At 48.6% G+C, this 20128-nt stretch overlaps 7 protein-coding genes across 7 annotated transcripts; 4 read left to right on the top strand and 3 right to left on the bottom strand.

Annotated features, from left to right (window-relative positions):
* Positions 1 to 147: 147 nt before the first annotated feature.
* Positions 148 to 1484, top strand: UREG_00714 (UDP-glucose 4-epimerase; the record flags this gene model as incomplete). The annotated part of the gene is made up of 4 exons (XM_002541154.1): positions 148 to 176; positions 277 to 518; positions 574 to 1026; positions 1087 to 1484. 4 exons carry the CDS (start codon positions 148 to 150, stop codon positions 1482 to 1484), a joined length of 1122 nt encoding a protein of 373 aa, XP_002541200.1.
* Positions 1485 to 1803: 319 nt separating this feature from the next.
* UREG_00715 (uncharacterized protein) lies at positions 1804 to 3170 on the bottom strand (the record flags this gene model as incomplete). Its single annotated transcript, XM_002541155.1, has 2 exons — positions 1804 to 3021; positions 3042 to 3170. 2 exons carry the CDS (start codon positions 3168 to 3170, stop codon positions 1804 to 1806), a joined length of 1347 nt encoding a protein of 448 aa, XP_002541201.1.
* Positions 3171 to 3399: 229 nt separating this feature from the next.
* UREG_00716 (uncharacterized protein) lies at positions 3400 to 4167 on the top strand (the record flags this gene model as incomplete). The annotated part of the gene is made up of 1 exon (XM_002541156.1): positions 3400 to 4167. One exon carries the CDS (start codon positions 3400 to 3402, stop codon positions 4165 to 4167), a length of 768 nt encoding a protein of 255 aa, XP_002541202.1.
* Positions 4168 to 4529: 362 nt separating this feature from the next.
* UREG_00717 (uncharacterized protein) lies at positions 4530 to 6489 on the bottom strand (the record flags this gene model as incomplete). Its single annotated transcript, XM_002541157.1, has 4 exons — positions 4530 to 5555; positions 5613 to 5772; positions 5878 to 6290; positions 6340 to 6489. The coding sequence occupies 4 exons, from the start codon at positions 6487 to 6489 to the stop codon at positions 4530 to 4532; spliced, it is 1749 nt and encodes a 582-aa protein (XP_002541203.1).
* Positions 6490 to 7473: 984 nt separating this feature from the next.
* On the bottom strand, positions 7474 to 9092 carry UREG_00718 (uncharacterized protein; the record flags this gene model as incomplete). The annotated part of the gene is made up of 2 exons (XM_002541158.1): positions 7474 to 8576; positions 8633 to 9092. 2 exons carry the CDS (start codon positions 9090 to 9092, stop codon positions 7474 to 7476), a joined length of 1563 nt encoding a protein of 520 aa, XP_002541204.1.
* Positions 9093 to 11972: 2880 nt separating this feature from the next.
* UREG_00719 (uncharacterized protein) lies at positions 11973 to 13417 on the top strand (the record flags this gene model as incomplete). The annotated part of the gene is made up of 2 exons (XM_002541159.1): positions 11973 to 12445; positions 12502 to 13417. 2 exons carry the CDS (start codon positions 11973 to 11975, stop codon positions 13415 to 13417), a joined length of 1389 nt encoding a protein of 462 aa, XP_002541205.1.
* Positions 13418 to 14367: 950 nt separating this feature from the next.
* UREG_00720 (ATP-dependent RNA helicase DHX8) lies at positions 14368 to 18095 on the top strand (the record flags this gene model as incomplete). Its single annotated transcript, XM_002541160.1, has 2 exons — positions 14368 to 17862; positions 17919 to 18095. 2 exons carry the CDS (start codon positions 14368 to 14370, stop codon positions 18093 to 18095), a joined length of 3672 nt encoding a protein of 1223 aa, XP_002541206.1.
* Positions 18096 to 20128: the final 2033 nt, after the last annotated feature.

The raw sequence follows: 20128 nt of genomic DNA on the forward strand, positions 1-20128 counted from the left end.
CCTCTCTGCTCTCCTTGCCAAAGTGAACGAGCGCGCCGACATCTACTCTAGTTACCCCCACCTCCTTCCAGCTCGTCACCCCGCCTTTATCCAAAAGACAAGCCTTCGCATACGTGACACCTCGACCTATATCAAGCTGAGATCGCAATGACCAAAGGCAGCGTTCTTGTCGCCGGGTGTGTTTCAATTGCCAATCTCCTTTTCCGTGCGCTACTGCGGGGTAACTAGTTAGCAGCCCACTAACGGTATTTCGGCCGCTCTGTTCGCATGATGCAGAGGAGCAGGCTACATAGGCTCGTTCACGTCCCTCGCGCTTCTTGAGGCGGGATACAAAGTCGTGATTGCGGATAATCTGTACAACTCATCCGACGAGGTGCTGAATCGCATTGAGTTGATTTGCGGAAAACGGCCGGGCTTCTACAATCTGGACGTGACCGATGAGGCGGCTTTTGATCGAGTGTTTGATGAAAACCCGGATATCGATAGCGTGATACACTTTGCTGCCTTGAAGGTGAGAGGTACATTTGCGTCACTCTGGTGTCGTTGGTTGCTGACCCCCGAATTTCTAGGCAGTTGGAGAATCCGGCGAGAGGCCACTGGATTACTACAATGTCAACGTCTACGGGACGCTGTGTCTTCTTCGTTCGATGGTCCGCCATAATGTCACCAATATCGTCTTTTCGAGCTCCGCAACCGTCTACGGCGATGCTACTCGTTTCGAGAATATGATCCCTATCCCGGAGATATGTCCCCTGGGCCCAACCAACCCCTATGGGAATACCAAGGTGATCGCCGAAACTGCAATTACCGACGTCATTACATCAGAGCGCAACAAAGCGACCAAGGCTGGAAAGCCAGAAGATGCTGAGAAATGGAACGCGGCTTTCTTGAGATACTTCAACCCAGCCGGTGCCCATCCGAGTGGGATTATGGGTGAAGATCCACAGGGTGTGCCGTACAATTTGCTTCCGCTGCTCGCCCAGGTAGCTGTCGGAAAGCGGGAGAAGCTCTTGGTTTTTGGGGATGGTAAGCGCGATGTTGATTTGGTACTAGGAGAATTTTCACTGACCCAGATTTTCTTCATAGACTATGCTTCCCACGACGGAACCGCTATCCGCGACTACATTCATATCCTTGACCTTGCTGCAGGTCATCTCGAAGCCCTCAACTACCTCCGTGACCATCATCCCGGCGTCCGCGCTTGGAATCTGGGCACTGGCAAAGGTAGTACTGTGTTTGACATCATCAAGGCTTTTAGCAAGGCAGTGGGCCGTGACCTGCCGTACGAGATTGCTCCTCGTCGTGACGGCGATGTTCTCGATTTGACTAGTAACCCGTCGCGCGCAAATCAGGAGCTGGGCTGGAAAGCGACAAGAACGCTCGAGCAAGCTTGCGAGGACCTTTGGAGGTGGACGGAAAATAATCCTCAGGGATATAGGCAGTCACCTCCGGAAGAGCTCCTTGCGAACCTAAAATCGAATTAAAAAAAATGGGGGTTTTCTTCTTGGATGGTATTTATGGATATGGTGGAAATGTAGGTTTATGGGGCAGGGAATAAAACAACAAGCTGGGCTCGAGAAAAATGGCATCCTAAGTTATTGATCTTCGCTTCACTACTAATATTCGTGCGTTTATCCTGTAAGCTGTTTATAGATTGCACTTGTTATAGACATCTGGGGTAGTTATATTCTCTCCATATTAAACAATACAGACCATTGTCTGTTCTACTCCCGCTCCTCAATTGAACACGTCTAGTTTAAGCATCAATATCAAAGTTGATAGTACCATTTTCATTATCAGTACCTATCTCTCCTTTTTATTTATTTTTACAGGTTTTTCCTGTTTTGCTCCCTCTTCCCTTCTTCCCTTTTCAACCGCCCTCCTAAGAGCGCTCGCTTTCTCCGTCCTTTCCAGCTGCTCCTGACTGAATTTCCACAGCCTCTCCGCGATTTTATCATCCATGATCTCCTTCCTCAACACCTCCCTCTGCCTACACTCTTTAATCAACGTACCACCCGCAATTCCCACCCTTCGCTCCTTCTTCTCCGCCTCCGTCTCACCCACGGCGCTGAAGCCCGCTTCCATAGCCGCCAGAAGAAAACTTTGCGCCCCTTGCTCCGGTGACTTCAGAATCAACCACCAGATGGGCCATGTGATGAGGTACAGCAGCAGTCCCAGCAGTGAGCCACGGGTTAACCACCGTCTGGTACCTGGTGTCCTGGAGAAGCCCGGGTCGACGACGAGGACGCGGGAGTTTGTGGGCCGCTTGGGCTGGTTCTTCTTGGTGTGGTTGAGATTGTCGTAGTTGGCGAGGTGGGCTTGGAAAGAACGGGCGAAGATCATGAGGGCGAGTTTCGACGTAGCGTACATACTGCCAGATGTATGCTTTGCTTTTGCTACGTTTTTGGCGGTTGGTTTTGCTGTGGTTGATACGCCCAGGTTGGTGGTAGATTCCAACGTTTCAAAATTCAAGTTTCCCCCGATATAGCTCGAGCATGTCGCAAATATTACTCTAACATCCCGGTCGGGCGGCTGAGCTCGCAATGCGGGACTTAGTATACTCAGCAAATGGAAATTCGCGAGGTAGTTAACCTGCCACTCTCGATTCAGGCCGTCAGCTGTCGCTCGCGAGTCCGGAGAGTGTGACGGGGTCATGATGTTCCCGCAAAGGATGACCATGTCTAGTCGTCGTGGGGGCGTGTTGTCTATCCATTTTGTAGCGAAGAGTCGGATAGAGTGGAGGGACGATAGGTCGACTTGCTCGGCATATATGAGTGGGTTATTGGTGCTGTTTCGGAGATCATCGATGTAGTCCACAAGGAAAAGATCGGTAGGGTGATGCTGGGTAAGGATGATTATCTGGGCACCGCGGGAGGCAAGTTCATATACTATCGACGCTCCAACGCCAGAAGTACCGCCCTGAGAGGAATAGAATATCAGCGAATACGTTGCATTCTTGGTGGGTAGCGGTAGAGCAATATGGCCATATTTACCGTAATCATAACTACTTTCGAGTGCATCCTGCGTTCCGACTTGTTTACCGCGCCGCCAAAGTACCGCTTGAGCGATGAGATAGCGGCGATGCCTGAAGCTGTCGTGACAATGGGATATCCGTATGGGATGGATGAGAAGCCATTGGCGATCGTATGAGAGATGATTGGGAGAGGCATGATGAATATCGGCTATAGTAAAAGGGAAAAAGAAGTCAAGGCTGTCCAACGGGCCTCTCTAGCATCCCCTCTTGTTTGGTGGTTGAGTGTTGTCGAAGATCGCATAGCTAACTAGTTAGGCAGATTGTCAACGAGCTCTGAAATCACTTTCTGGCGCGACGTCATGTCGTCTGGTCGAAGCTTCAACACCACGACCTAGCCCCCTCAACAGGAGAAGCATCATTGCGCAATGGCCGCCAACGAGGATGAATACTTCCTCCCGCTAGAAGACCAGCGCGTCTTTGGTGCTGGCATCAAAAGAAAACGAGTCCAATTCGTTCCATCCAGCGAAACACAGCCCAAGGCCAGCTCCGCGCCCGCGACCACAGCTTCAACACCACACCCCGACGGGACATCCATAACGCCAGAACCATCATCCCTAGGCGACAAATACCTCTCCATTGTCCTATCCAAATCCACCAGCCCCTCGCCCTCATTAGATCCGTCCACCGTCCCCGCCACTGCCCACGGATCCCCATCTGCAACAGAAGACACTACGCCGCCAACATGCGATATCTGCAACCTGCCTCTCTCCGAACCACCCCCCGCGACCGCAGGCTCCAAATATCCTCCCCACCCCCATGAATCCTCCCTCGTCCACCAAGCCAGCCTCCCACACTCCCATCCACCTTCTGCCATCGACCGCACGCGCCCGGGATACAAATATCTCTCTTCCTACGGCTGGGATCCAGACTCGCGGGCCGGTCTGGGCCCAACAGGGAGTGGCATTCGGGTCCCTGTTCGTGCGCGGGTGAAGCACGACACGGCGGGGCTGGGGTTGCAGGCCAAGCAGATGAGTGATGCGGAAAGGAGGGAGCGCGAGAAGCGGAAGATCGCGGGGAAGTTGAATGCAAAGCAGGTGAGGAAGAGGGAAGAGGAAGGGAAAAGGAAAGGGGAGAGACTGAGGGAGATGTTTTATAGGTCTGACGATTTGGACAAGTATCTGGGCGGTGGTTGACTGGATCGGGCCTGATTCATATTCTATCCCTCATGATTGACGATACCCTATTCAATATATGCGGCGGAAAGTCGCTCAATAAAGGCTAATATAAGCCTAGTACCCTTGAGTTGAACTTCCATCATACGCAAGGTGTATGGCTTCAGTCTGCTGACATTTCACGGCGTCCTATGTACATACATTTCAGTCACGAAGAAAAGCCATCAATCCCTAGCGATAAATCGACAACAACAGATCCACCCAGATGCGCCACACTGATCCCGCTGAAAAAGGACAGACAAACGAATTATTACGCATTCAAAAGCCCCATGGGGATAATACAACATCCGCTAGCGTCATTAGGTTCGTAAACGTTCGGAGGTCTATTTAAAGAACCGCTTCTTCTTATCCTTATCCTTTTTGTCTTTATCTTTCTTATCTTTGTCCTTGTCCTTCTTGCTGAGCTTTTGCTCGCTTTTCGACAGCATTCCATGTGGTTGCGCTGGTGCAGATTCGCCGAATGACTTGACTCTTCGCGGATCTTCTTGGGAGCTCATGGTCAAAGAAGCAAGGCCAGCAGTTGGAGGTGCCAACGACTTTGACGCTGTCAGCGGCGGAGGCTGAGGTCGCAGCTGTTGCGACGGCAACTTTGGCGGGGGCTCCATTTCGAATAAATGTCGGGGTGCTTGTGGTTTCGGTTGCTCAGCGGGTAGATTAAGTCGTCGTTTGTCGACGCTTAAATCCCCGATTTGGCGTAAGAACAAGCTTGGAGTAAGCATATGTGATGTAACAAGATAGATATCTTTGTTGTGAGCGTGAGATAGCTCATAACAGGATCGCGCCTCGGAATAGGTCGCTCCACCGGCCATGAAAACAATTATTCTCTGACGAGGTTCGGTTGCTGATGGACGTGTCCTGGCCCAGGTAGGCTTCGCGCTTCTAAGAGATGCTTGGGAGACCGCATCTTGGCCCATACCATCGCCACCATCCATCTGAGGGCGAGTAGAAGGAAACAATGATGTGTCCACTGCGCCCCGTATTTGCTCTTGTATCATTAATTTTAAGTTAGGTTCATATCTAGACAAGCTCGTGTCATCTTCTGTTTGCACGGGGGGCTTCCGAACGAACAGTGGTTGGCTCGGCTGCTTCGTATCCTTTAGTGGTTTCTCGACTCGTGCCCCTAACAAGTCGAAATTATAGACGACCTCGCCGTCCTGGGGGGGAAGCTGCGAATGAGCAAGTAGCTTTTTGATATCGGCAGCGAGAAGCCCGCCTCGATATAAAAGGTAAAGTATTATTAGCCTTAGCCGATCATGCGGTTGAACGCGCTCGTCATCGAGGAGTCGCACAACCTGGTCAGCAAGATTCTTGGGCTTTTTGTAATCTTCATCTAAACCGGTGGCAAGTGACTGGCGAGTGTTAGATGGATTTAAAAACTAGCCCGGGTAGTGAGATTGTTCCCATACCTGCTCAACGGAAGCGAGCTCTGGTAGATTGCGTTCCTGAAACAATCGCATGCACTCTTCCGCCATATTAAGATGCAGCGTATACGAATTCTTTCCCTCTTGAAATTTCGATAGTCCAGCTAACATATCCTTAAGTGTATTCACGTTTGCAGGGGAATCGCTACTTTCACGTAAGCAAGAGAAGAAGAAAAGGGGTAACTGATGAACTTGCCTCTCTGAAAACTGAGGATTTTTCGCTCTGAACTGATTGAAATCATCTACTAACTTTCCAAGGAGATCTTTCATGTGCAAATGGCGACTTTCTACCCAGATGCTATCATTTTCAGAGATCTCCAAGTCTTTTGTCTGCTGATTCGGCTCTCCGCTATTAATGGTAGTGTTATACGTCACCTTTTCCCCTTCCTTGATAGGGAGAAGATCGTGAGCCATGGCCTGATATGTGAATTCGTGGATTAAGGGGGCGACAAGATCTAGGGATCTGTCGACTACATAGAGAACGCCCCGTGGCCTGGAGGACGGAGGAGGAAAGTCTTCCCGCGACGCTGCATAGGCGTCAAGCTCGTCCTGTACAAAACGTGCCAAGTGAGAGCTCAAGACGCTAGCTTCATGAGTTGGGTCTTTGGGCCGAAAGTATCGAATTAAAGGATATTCCCCAAGGGAGACGCAAACGGCAACAATCTGCGTTGTTCAGTTTCAGGACACTCTTACACCTTTTGAAAGGACGCACCTTTTGAGCCAAATCTCCAAGATGCGCACGCACAAGGTTATTACAGCCCGGGTGGTAAAGGGTGGGAAAGCTCCAGGGGTCGCGAAAAAGCACAAGGTGCGACTCTCTTGGAAAGTAGTTGATGTTTACGATTCGGAAATCGGCGATCATTTCACGGGCGTTGCTTAAGCCATTAAGTCTACTTCTCAACTGCGGATCGAGCCCTGGTAACTGTGTTAGGCGTGTGTTTTAAGTGGCATAGCCGAGAAGAACCTCACTTCCAGTCCAAACCAGGAAAGCTCTCCTATACCGGCGACGTTCTAAGTCGGCAATAAGGCAATCCACGATGTGCGGTAACGGTGAGAGTATATAAACCGCATCTGTTTCCTTGTTCATCGGCCTCCGATGTTCGATCTGCTCGATATCTTTGCAGCTCTTTCAGCTCCACTGGAAACCCGGGCGGTTTGGCAGACTGGAAGCCTTACTCGTAACATTTTCGTTGAGGATATCGTCTTCATTGACGGTATTGTCAATCAACTTCCGGCTCGCTTCATCCAGCACGAGCACTTTCCACTTGAGGGTAACGAGTCAACGTTTGCTTAGATCGAGGGTAGGCGAGGAGCTACTAACTTCCCGTTCGGCGGTGTATCGGACTGTGTCTAGGATAACTGTCAACGGGAGTTAGCTGTTTCCATGGCAGCTGTGAGAGGGGACCCGTCAATACGTTTGCGTTGCACCTCGAACAGGGAGGCGTCCATCATGGCGGGGAATCGATCATGAGAATGCGAGTCGTGGCTTTGACGCAGGTGGTGAAATGGTGAAGCGAGTTCGGCATAGAACAGATATAACAGTGAGTTTCAAGAGGTAGTTAACATTAAATCAGAAAACAGCCGGCATGCTCGACTCTGTGGGTTGCAAGGAGACTGCACGCTGAGCTGCTTTCATGATGGGTTTCGTTGCGACAGCGTGAATGGTTTCGGGTCTGCGCTAGGCTGCAAATGGTCTAGCTAACTACAATATCAAACTTGTTCATCAAAACATCAACTTCATTACAAGAGCCAGAGATGCAAGGGAGACATTAGATGACAAGCTAACATTGGACTTTTCTCCTGGGCACAGAGTCTGCTCTTGCCCGGACCTGATTTTCCGGCTCTACTAGTCCTGCTCGACGAGACCTTGTTGTATCCGCACATTCGAGTGTGGGACATAGATATAGACGCTCGGTCCTGGCGCCCCTTTCTTGTAGTTGCGCTTGATTTGAGTGTCAGAAGCGCTTTGCCATTCCCTCAGCTGCCCAACTTCCCAGTCCATCGCAAAGATATTGCGATCCGCTTCCCAGGAGTGAATTATGTGATCATAATGCAGTTTCTGAACTGGTTTCTGGCGAAACCGTGTTCCAAAAACCTTGCAGTTAAGGAGCTCCAGGATGATATCGCCATTCGCCAAAGCTACAATTTTGTAGTCTCCAACATTTCCAATATTTGCTGGAGTCTTCTTATCAGCCCCTTGAGTAACCATGAGAGCGTAATCATCGGGCGCGGGATCAAAAAGCGCAGTGTAATCGCTTTCAAGGCTTTTGTCTATGTAGACCGTGTTGTAGTACTTTGTGTCTGTTGTGTCAACTTCCCATTTCGAATAAGAGACATACTGATCGGGGGTCTTGCCGCTCGGAGGGTCGATTGTGCTGTATTTCTCGTGAGGTTTCAGTTTAACTTTCAAAACCCGATAGGAATGAAGGGCAGATTTCTTTGGCAATTTAACGGAAAAGAGCTCTTTGAATGTCGTTTCGTTCTTCAGTGTCAACTTTTCATTCCCCAATCCCTCAAATGATGCGCTGCTGCATGTTAGAGCAGCGTTACCCCTTGTTGCTACGGTGAGCGCAAATAAATTATTCTGAGCCCCGATGCTATACCCTGAAGATGTCGCGGACATTTTATCATAAGGAAATAAATGTCGTGCAGGATATTCTTTTGGCGCATTGAACGTGTCAAAAAGTCCAGCAGTCGCAACAAAGGTGCCGATTACACCGAGCACCCACGCCGTACTTGTTGTCATGAGCAATCCAACAGGAGGGAAGCCTGTTAACGCTAGGCATGCGCCGGTGATAGCCAGTGCTGCAGTGCCAACCCCATTTGCCGCAGGGTTCAGCACACAGTACACAACCTGATCGCTGTTGTTTTCAACCCTCGTCGTGCTATTAAACAGTCCTCTTTTGCCGCGTCCAGAAAGCGAGAGCGGCTGGTCAACAGAAAAGGTGACTATTCGCGGAATTTAGCGCCTGCAATCGGGATAAGAAGATAGAGACAGCGCAGACCTTGAATTGGTTTATCAGAAGCAGAGAATGGAGTGACTTTGGCGGAGAGCCGCTCAAAACTTGGGAATTCGACCCATGCCGCGGATTCGGTCTCCTGAGAACCAGGGGATTTTGGGCCGCATATAAATTTGAAGAGCATAATCACTTCAGCGCCCTCAATCACATTGTCGCCACCAACATTGCATGTGAACACGATGGTGCCAGAGACCTGCTTTGCTGGATCGGCTAATGTATTCTCTTGATTTAGTTCAAAGTCGCAGGCATTAGGATAGCAGCAAAAATACCTTTGGGAGGACTGCACAGTAAACTCATCTGCAGTAGAACCGGCCGCAACTGTCTTGGGGATAATACCCTTGGTTAATGAGCAGCCATTCTTGAAGACATCTTGACTAGAGTCGTGTTTGATTGTAATAGGGAGCAGATTTTCAATCTTAATGATGGCAGCATAGGATGAAGACATTGCTCTGCCGGGGGTCGGGGGGTTTCAAGGAGTCCTAATTCCATTCAAAATCTCTCTGAGCTGCTCTTTTGCTTCACAGGAGTAATCGGTCTATTTATCCTGAGCATCACCAGTGTGTGACAAATACATAAAGCTCTAGAATCAAAGAGACAACTGCATTATTTGATCAGAAAATCAAATATTAGATCTAAATCCAGAACTTCAGGTAGCCTTTGAAAAGAGATAGCGGGTAAATCTCATGGCTGGCTGGAAATATGCACTTTCTTCTATCAAAGCTTGCTCCGGAGAAGTCCGAGCCCCTGCATGCAACCCATCTGATGAAAATCATACAGGGATCCGTGCACACTCGAAGCCATGGGGAACAGGTTTTTTCCAAATCCAGTCGTTACCATTATGAAAACGAATTGCCATCAACATATATCACGCTGCGGATATGGCCGGCCAACTGTAGATTCACGGGTTGTCGAGACCAACAGATTTGTAGTTTGGAATCATTTCTGATAATCCATCACCTAGCAGGCTGCGCAATTGCATGGATTCTTTGGGAGTTTCCCCGCGAATAAGTCGTGGCTAGCTGAGAGAAATAGAAAAATGTACGTACTGCCCGTCGTATAGTATGTCTAGACGTGTGTCGTTTCCCTACTCGAGGTTTATAAATTTTAGTAGTTCCCTCGCTCCCTAACAGCTGAAATACTGTATGCAAGCGTTGAATATCTCTTCTCCTAAACTTATTCTCGACTTTACCTCTGTTTTTCGACCTGCGCCTAGCACAAACCAGCTAAAATGTCTTCTCCATATGCCGCGATCATCAGAATTGAAAATCTGCTTTCTGTTGAGCTGAAGCACAGTTCTTCCGAAGATGCTTTCAATGATAGTTGTTCTGTGACCAAAGGTACTATCCTTGAAACAATTGGATCTGGAACCACTGGAGCCGAATTCACGATCCAGCCTCCCAAAGGTATTTCTCCTGGAGAATCGTCCTAATATCATGAGTAACAAAAATTATCAGATCAACCCACGAATAAGGTCTCCGGTACCATCAAGTACACGGCCAAAGTCGCTGAGAAAGATATCACTCTTCAGTTCAAGTTCTTATGTGGCCCAAAAGCTGCTGGCTCCCAAGAGACTATGGCAGCAGCATCCATTGAGTCTACAAGCCCTGAGCTTGTCTCTACTAGAGTCACCCCATATGCTGCTTCTGATACTCCAATTAAAGGTCTGCATTATGCCGAAACATTAACAGCATTTTGTGTTGCTAAGCCTTTCAAACAGTCACCTATACTGTCGGCCCACCGCTCGCAATCCCCTAAAATCGTTTTGGTTTAGTTGATCCGGACCCATTCAAGAATGTGGTTTGTTGCAGTTCAAGGTGGATGATTCGCTGCTGGCAATGTTGTAATGGCCTTCTAATTATAAGTTCAGAATAAGTTTTGTTCTAGACAGGAGCCAATAGTTACCAATATCAGACTAGTTGAAACATTGACACACCTACATCTTAGAACACATTCATATTCCAGCCCACTCCCATATCAGCATGTCAACTCTCTCTCAGAATACCATTTGATAAGTTAGTATATCCTAATACCATACCAGCGAGCCCGATTGCAGCTAGGAGATTGGCTGAATGAAGGAGCTGGGAATTAGCCAAACATGACAAGCGATATGTTTTCGACATTAGTTAGTAACCTCGAGTCTATGGTGAATTTCTCAGTTCTCCTCGAGCTGCCCAGACGGGACCTCAGGTCAGCGATGTGGGTCGGAATAACATTTCCCCGAAAGCTGCACGTCACCACGCGTTAACTGTTAATCCGGGATCCAAATCTCAACGGCCCGGCGATTCGAAGTCGAAATCAAAATCATTTTTGTCTCTGTTCATAAACCTCCATAGGCAGTGTGTTCATGATTCACAGTTCTGCCATTTCGGGTTCGGACTACTGGGAAGAATTCTGTTGAATTGATAAGCTGGCGTCCTTGAGCGTTGACGCTGTTTGAAGGGAATTGCATTCGCTGCTCCTCCATATTGGCTACCACTCTATTGAGATAACTTACCGTAGTGATGCAATCATGGAGAGCCCCTTGGAATCAATGCGTATTTTGCGCCTTTCGACAGTACCCCGTGCCGCGCCAGCTCAGCCGTGCTTTTAGTACAACAAGTCCGCTGGGCAGAGGAAGCAAGAAGCCTAAACGGAGTAGATCACCTCGAATACAGGTATCTACACAGGACACACTCTTTTTAATTTGACCTTCTTTTGACCTTAATCCTAGGAGCCCACTTCCCTGCATCAGAGAACGCGAAATACACGAGACGCCGTCGTTCGAAACGATGCCTTTACCCCTGTATTAAAAGGCGCATTGGAGGATTTAGGGAACCACTTGAAATCAGAAGAGGAGAAAGCTCAGTTTAAAACATTTCAGGATAAAGTTACCGCAGTCTGTTCCCAATCCGGTGGGGGGGCAGGCAACTACGGCATAAGGCGAAATTTACACGAAGCGTTTATATATTCGGGGACGCTTAAGCTCGCCCGTGCATTAGAGACGGAATTTCGGTATCATAAATTTGATCAGAAGTTCACTGATCGTGCGGATGAACACAAGGCCTTAGCCGACTATAGATTTCCGACTGAGTGGTATCCAGCAGCTCGATCTCTCCAGCGCGAAATACATCTTCACGTTGGGCCTACCAACTCAGGAAAAACATACCATGCCTTGAAAAGATTGGAAGAAGCGAAAAGCGGCTTCTATGCTGGCCCGCTACGACTTCTCGCTCACGAGGTTTATTCACGCTTTAATGCAAAGGGAATTACTTGTGGGCTTATAACTGGCGACGAAGTGAGAGTTCCAGAAGGAGCCATTCCACGAATCTATAGCAACACGGTTGAGATGGCCCCACTAGGCCAAGAAGTCGACGTCGCTGTCATCGACGAAATCCAAATGATTGGCGATCTTCACAGAGGTTGGGCATGGACTAGAGCGTTGCTCGGTGCCCCAGCCAAAGAAGTCCATCTATGCGGGGAAGAGCGAGTTGTACCTTTGATCCGCGAACTCGCTGCGTTGACAGGCGATAAATTGACTATCCACCACTATAAACGCTTGAATCCCTTAATCCCAATGTCAAAAAGCCTGAAAGGGAGCTTACGGGGGCTACAAAAGGGGGATTGTGTTGTTGCATTTTCTCGCCTAGGCATTCATGCGCTCAAACAAGAAATAGAAAAAGCCACTGGCCGAAGAGCTGCAATAGTATACGGGAGTTTACCCGCGGAAATTCGATCTCAACAGGCGGACTTGTTTAATGATCCGAATAATGATTACGATTTCTTAGTCGCTAGTGATGCTATTGGTATGGGACTTAACTTGTACGCTTATCCAAATTTGTTCCCGATTGATGTTTCTGTAACTAACCCTATAACAGGAGTTGCAAGCGTATCATTTTCGAATCGGTTATCAAGAGGTCTCCTTCCGGTTTACAGCGATTATCGGTATCTCAAGTCAAGCAAATCGGAGGACGCGCTGGTCGATACCGTAGCGCAGCAGAAGCCATAGACAGCTCCCTATCACCTAGCGAGGAAAATCAAAATGTCGGACTTGTCACATGTCTTGAGGAAGTTGACCTTCCCCATATCCAGAAGTGCCTGAACGCGGATCCAGAGCCGATCAGCGCAGCGGGCATTCTCCCATTAGATTCCATGATCCTTAACTTTTCTAACCGGTTTCCGCCCACCACGCCATTCGCATACCTCTTACAGCGACTATGGAAGGTTGCGCAAACGCATCCACGGTTCTTCCTATGCGAACTCCAAAGCAAAACGGTACAAGAAATCCTGGATAGTGTCGTTGGGCTCAGTCCGGCGGATAAACTTGTCTTTTTATCTGCTCCGACCTCGACAGCGGATCCTACCAATGCCCTAACCTTGAGAGCATTCGCAACCTGTGTTGCCAGACACACGAGTGGATCCCTTCTTGATATTCCAGAGCTCAATCTCCAAATCCTAGATGCTCCCGTTTCCGGAGATAAGAATTATCTACGCGCTTTGGAATCTCTTCACCGCTCACTGGTGCTTTATCTTTGGTTGAGCTTTAGAGTGGGAGGCATTTTCACTGATCGGAGCCTCGCTACTCATGTCAAAGAGATTGTAGAAATGAAGATGGACAGAGCATTGACTGAGTTCTCGGCCAACTCGAAGTTACGCAAATCTTCGTCCCTTCAAAAACAAATCCAGCTGCTCAAACAATTGAACGCAAACGGAAGCGAAAACAACGCAGAACAAGCCGTCTTTGATCCACCTCAAATCCAATATCAAAAGAAGTCGTTTGATATGGCTACTTGAACGGGAGCGATCCCTCGTTTACCAGGTTGAATGCTGGTTGCAACTTTAAAAGGTTGGCTTGCTGAGCTAATGCAGGATTCATGCATTGCGAAAGTAGCCATTTTGCACACTCTTCTTTTCATCTACAGGGGCCCGTGAACATCCCGGGCTGTGGCTACAGAAGTTCGAACGGTCTCCTAGTATTTGGTACCCTCTCCAGAAAGGTTACATGTTTCTCGCGGGGGCACTCCCTCCGTGGACGTCAACTTGGATGTGCAGCTTATCGGCGTTGCACAGTCAACAAATAATACTTCGTATCAACCTACGGAGAAACAACCCTATTCTCCGCACTTTATGAGACCAGGCTATTTACTTCCTGTTTCAGAGGCTAGCCCCTTTGGATCTGAGTTGTGATGCATGTATAATATATATGTATGTACTTATAGAACAACACGTAACCTTTTAAGCACCGCAGCCCAAAAAGTTTGGAGGAAAGGCGTGCTCATTTTTACTGCCTGATAGGAGGAATGGCTCGCATAGGCCAACAATTGGCAGATACGTGCTCTCTAAACTAACAAGGATGCCAGACCCTCGGTTGCGATATATAATTAGGGATTAGAGAGCAGTGAAGTGCTCCTTCATATTGTGACTCCAATAGTTAGCCATTTCTGCTGATTTATGACATATATTCGAAACCAAGTCGCAAAACAGCTGTTCCAGTATTTTGTCTTGGTGGACTAGCCATCTGTACTCCATAGGCATTCACACTATAACAATCTTTGCTTCACTAGACTGAGCAATCCCTCCGAGCTGCTACTCGGTATCTAGGTCATCACCTCCAAGATGGTGAGTGCTGACAAATCCTGGAGCGCAGAAACAATTATCCGTCCGGCCATCAACCTTTAAGCTTGAATCCAAATGCGCGTTCCAACTGCGCTTCGCCGGCTTGCCTCTTAACGCCCGTTGCAATTATGGATGACCTTCAGTCCTTGGAGCTCTTGTCTCTGGTTTCCAGAGTGACAACTGAGCTCCAAAACCATCTAAGTATCAATGACAAAACTCTCGCGGAGTTTGTCATTGACCAGCACCTGAAATGTGGCGGTTCGTTCAAGGACTTCAAGAGCTCGCTTGAAGCTATGGGGGCAGAGTTCCCTCAAAGCTTGATGGAGAGTATAGATCGCCTCGTGCTGGCAATGCATCCGAAGTACAAATCGAAGAAAAGTGCGGCAGATAATGAACCGAAGCGTGAAAATGGGAAGGATGCAAAGGTGGATGATATCGAGAAGAAGGCAAGAATGTTCAAAGGGTTGGCGATGCCGGATAAAGCGCCTCAATGGGAAGAAGACGATTACGTGAAGGCGGAAGAGACCTCCGAAAACGGCGTGAAGGCGGACGCTATGGATGATACCTTTGCAATGTTGGAGGGTCTAGCTGCGAAGGCTAGGGTTCAAAACAACGGGACCACGAGCAGGAAGCGCAGCCGAAGTCCGGATAACGATGACCATGATCGAGGAAGACAACGACGAGAAAGATACCGGTCTAGATCGAGGTCGCGCAGCGGCGGAGGGCGCTATAAAAGAGACGAAGACTTTGACTATGAACGGCCCAGGACAAGTGGAGCTAGAAGCGATAGATACAGAGATGACTATAAAGAGCGAAGGAGTCGGCGAGATCGTGACGATCAAGACTATTTTCACAGACCACCAACCCCGGAGCTAGACGAACGGCCAATCTTATATAAAATTTACGATGGGCGGGTTACTGGTATCAAGGAATTTGGGGCCTTTGTCAATTTACAAGGCGTTAGAGGGAAGGTGGATGGCCTCGTTCATGTCTCATCAATGCAAGATGGTGCTAGAGTGAACCATCCGTCTGATCTTGTGTCTCGAGGTCAACCGGTCAAAGTCAAAATTGTGTCTATCCAGGGGACCCGCATCGGTCTATCAATGAAGGAAGTCGATCAGGTGACAGGGCGTGATCTTGTCCCTCAGAAGCGTATTGCGTCCGGCGCTAATATGGAGCGGCTTGATGGTACGGGTGCGGATGACCGTTATGGCAGTCTAAGCTCGAGTGTTCCGGTGATAGAGGATGATGACGACAGGAAGCCTTTGCGAAATAAGAAACGCCTAAACTCACCTGAAAGGTGGGAGATCAAACAACTCATTGCTTCTGGCGCCGTGTCAGCAGCGGACTACCCCGATATCGACGAAGAGTACCACGCTACGCTCCGCGGAGAAGGGGATTTTGAGGAAGAGGAGGATGTTGACATTGAAGTTCGAGACGAAGAACCACCATTTTTGGCGGGACAAACCAAGCAGTCATTGGAGTTGTCGCCCATTCGTGTTGTCAGGGCGCCGGATGGCTCACTCAACCGAGCTGCTATGGCGGGAACGAATTTGGCAAAGGAGAGGAGGGAACTTCGCCAACAGGAAGCACAGGATAAGGCTGCAGAACAAGCTGCTCAAGTTGATTTGAACGCGCAGTGGCAGGATCCAATGGTCGCCCCCGACGAGAGAAAATTTGCGTCTGAACTACGAACCGTGCAAAAAACGGAATCGGTTCCAGAATGGAAACGAGTCACCCAAAACAAAGACATTTTATATGGAAAAAGGACGAATATGACAATAAAACAGCAAAGGGAGAGCCTCCCGGTTTATAAATTTCGCAAGCAGCTTCTGGAGGCGGTTGAAAAAAATCAGCTTCTAGTTGTGGTCGGCGATACTGGATCCGGGAAAACGACTCAACTTACTCAGTATCTCGCCGAGGCTGGGTTTGCAAATAATGGCATAATTGGGTGTACCCAACCTCGTCGAGTTGCCGCTGTGTCAGTTGCGAAACGTGTTGCTGAAGAAGTTGGCTGCCGATTGGGTCAGGAAGTTGGCTATACTATTCGTTTCGAGGACTGCACTAGTCCAGAGACAAAGATCAAGTATATGACAGACGGCATCCTCCAGCGAGAGATTCTTTTGGATCCGGACTTGAAAAAGTATTCCGTCGTCATGCTTGATGAGGCGCACGAAAGAACAATTGCGACGGATGTTCTGTTTGGGCTTCTAAAGAAGACCCTCAAACGAAGACCCGACTTGAAAGTCATTGTCACGTCCGCAACCCTCGATGCCGAGAAATTCTCGGAATATTTCAACGGATGCCCCATTTTTACAATACCTGGAAGGACATACCCCGTCGAGATCATGTATTCTCGTGAGCCTGAAACAGATTATCTTGATGCTGCTCTTGTAACTGTGATGCAAATCCATCTCACGGAGCCAGAGGGTGACATTCTACTCTTCTTGACTGGCCAAGAAGAAATCGACACCAGTGCGGAAATTCTATACGAGCGAATGAAAGCTCTTGGACCAAACGTTCCAGAATTAATTATTCTCCCTGTCTACTCGGCTCTTCCCAGTGAAATGCAGAGTAGGATTTTTGAGCCCGCACCGCCTGGAAGCAGAAAGGTGGTCATTGCCACTAATATAGCCGAAACCTCAATTACTATAGATCATATCTACTATGTGATTGACCCTGGCTTTGTAAAACAAAACGCCTACGACCCCAAACTCGGAATGGATTCGCTCGTTGTCACGCCAATATCTCAGGCACAAGCGAAGCAACGAGCTGGTCGTGCTGGAAGAACTGGCCCGGGTAAATGCTTCCGCCTATACACAGAAGCTGCTTTCCAGTCTGAAATGTTACCCACTTCCATCCCTCAGATCCAACGCCAAAATCTGTCCCATACTATCCTAATGCTGAAAGCTATGGGGATCAATGATTTGCTTCACTTTGATTTCATGGACCCACCTCCGACCAACACTATGCTTACTGCTCTCGAGGAACTCTACGCACTTTCGGCGCTCGATGACGAAGGTCTTTTGACTAGGCTTGGAAGGAAAATGGCCGATTTGCCTATGGAACCTGCTCTTGCGAAAGTTCTCATCGCATCAGTTGATATGGGCTGCTCAGAAGAAGTACTTAGCGTCGTTGCAATGCTTTCTGTCATGAACGTTTTCTATCGGCCCAAAGAAAAGCAACAGCAGGCCGATCAAAAGAAAGCCAAATTCCACGACCCGCACGGCGACCATCTAACTCTTCTGAATGTTTACAATGCCTGGAAAAATTCTCGCTTCAGTAACCCATGGTGTTACGAGAATTTTATTCAAGCTCGGCAAATGCGACGTGTTCAGGACGTTCGTCAGCAATTGGTTAGCATCATGGAAAGATACCATCACAAGATTGTGTCTTGTGGACGGAACACGGTCAAAGTCCGCAAGGCACTATGCTCGGGCTTCTTTAGGAATGCTGCCCGTAAGGATCCGCAGGAAGGATATAAGACTTTGATTGAAGGGACTCCAGTGTACATGCATCCCAGTTCGGCGCTGTTTGGGAAGCCTGCGGAACATGTGATTTTCAATACGTTGGTACTGACGACGAAGGAATATATGCAGTGCACTACCGCCATTGAACCGAAGGTACGCATCTTATCATCTCGTTTCTAGCGACCGAAAATACTAACAATTTTCGATAGTGGCTCGTGGAGGCAGCGCCCACGTTCTTCAAGGTTGCGCCCACAGACCGTTTGTCCAAGCGAAAGAAAGCCGAACGTATTCAGCCGCTACATAACCGTTTTGCGGGTGAGGATGACTGGCGGTTATCGGCACAAAGGCGACAAGGAAGAGGTGGCGGTGGTGGCACCTGGGGTTAATCTTATGAATCTACTTACAGTTTATATGGCCATGGCAGCAAAGGCGATAATTCTCCGGTGCATATAAAGGCGTTTGATTTTTCTCGACTCGGCATATTCATATTTAAAAGATTTCAGCGATATACCACTACCCCGTATTTACCATTGACACAGACTTCTCTTAGTCCTCTCCTATGGACTGAAGCCGTACTGGCACTTTCGCCTCAGGGAATGTGTGGATTGTGTTAGGCATCTTGTATGGAGATTGGAAATGCCAACAGAACGAAAGACAACAGTGATTACAAGCCCAGCAATCTTCCGGCACCGCTCAAGCCTTCCACCCTCATACATTCCATCAGACTCCAGAGCAGTCACACAAACAAGGTCTTCTAGGTTCGAGGATAGATCTGCCCAATGCAAAACCGGGTCGTTCAAGGTTCTACTCGCACTCATCCCTTAGCTTTACCATCACTTCCCCAAAACTTTGACAATGGGAATACTAACTTCGTCACATTCTGCAATATTCACACTCGACGCTGCACTGGTCCCCTCTCGCGCAGCCGTAGTGGCAGGATGGGCAACAACTATCCACAGGGGCTTCTTTGACGCACGCAGCCATGGTCAGGCGTAATTGATTGTAGAGGACGTGATTGATTAAGGAGGGCGGTAGTCAATTGACAAGAGGCAAGTCGCTGATGTTTGGGAAGCAAATTCTGTCTGATCACCCCAGCTATGGGCGCGATGGCCTTTTTATAGCATCTGGCAGCAAGGTGTGAGGAAACGGAACTCCGCGCCCCTTACCCACATGCCGTATCCCCCAAGGCTGGCAAAGGACCCATGTTAATAGCAGCAGCAGCAGCAGTAACTAGCAATCCGTGCCATTTGTGGTGTGCCACGTACATATGGCTACAAGCGGAGGGATATTCGATGTCGAACGAAATGTGCCTCACTTGCGCCCTCGACGGCGATCCCCGCAGTATCTGAGGCTCTCTGGACGGAAAGCACCGGAAGATGGGGCTCAAGGAAGATCCCATGTGCTTTGGAGGCAGGATTCAAACGTGTAGAAAAAGAAAGCAGAACGAGGCGCGCGGTGGGAACCATGGGCCCAAACGCCGGGCTGCAGGGAACGCACCAAACAGAAACCACCCCCCGCTGGAGAGGCAGTGATTGAGGGGTACGTCCAATACTGTTCGATGCCTGCTATACCTCTTTGCATTTGCCCGGGTATGTGGGTGTTCCGTGAGAAAGGCTGTGCGGCAGACGTCTCAGTCGAGGTCACCTGTGCTCCACCCTTGAAGGCGCATACTGCGCTGTCCAAATCTACTTCGTCCAGTGCAATGGCTGCGCGCCTTGGGCTGATTAATGAGCTTGTAGTGCAGACCAAGGATGGGAGGATGCCGACCCTACGGCTGAACGGGCTTCAAACGAGTCCGAGTTGGCCGGTTTTCAATGAACCTGTACCCCATGAAACCACCCAAGCTCCCTACAAAACACGACTTTGGTAGAAAGAAATGTATCAACAACCATAAAGCTGCATTCCTCAGTGAATATACCCCTAAGTGCCTGATCCGCAATAACCTATGTACATTACATAGCTCATGTACGTAAAGCGAAATATCATGTACCTCAAACATCAATAGAAAAACCAAATATAGGGAAAAAAACGTCATGGAAAACAAAAAGATAGAAGATGCATCATATCTCACCCAATACAAAACCTGAGGAACCTAAAATCGTCATCCCATGGACCATCAATCGCCTAACAAGAAGGACGAAGAGGAAAAAGCAAGTAGGGGCGGAACATATTGCAATATGCTGGTCAAGGATGTGCCATACACAATAACTGGAAGGCTGAGAAAAATGTTCAGTCGTAATAGAAACAGTGACAGTAGACTAGCCCAATAATCCTCCAGACGCCCCAGGTCAAAACAAGAACTCCAGATTGGTACAAACATAGGTTGATCACTGATAGACAAATAGGGTATATTAAGGCAATGAGTTAGCAGCTTCTGATTGTGATGAGATACGTAGATCTTCTGGTCACCAGATTCGAC

Source organism: Uncinocarpus reesii, genomic scaffold (genome assembly GCF_000003515.1).
Source record: "Uncinocarpus reesii 1704 scaffold_1 genomic scaffold, whole genome shotgun sequence".
In the NCBI taxonomy this organism is placed as follows: Eukaryota; Fungi; Ascomycota; class Eurotiomycetes; order Onygenales; family Onygenaceae; genus Uncinocarpus; species Uncinocarpus reesii.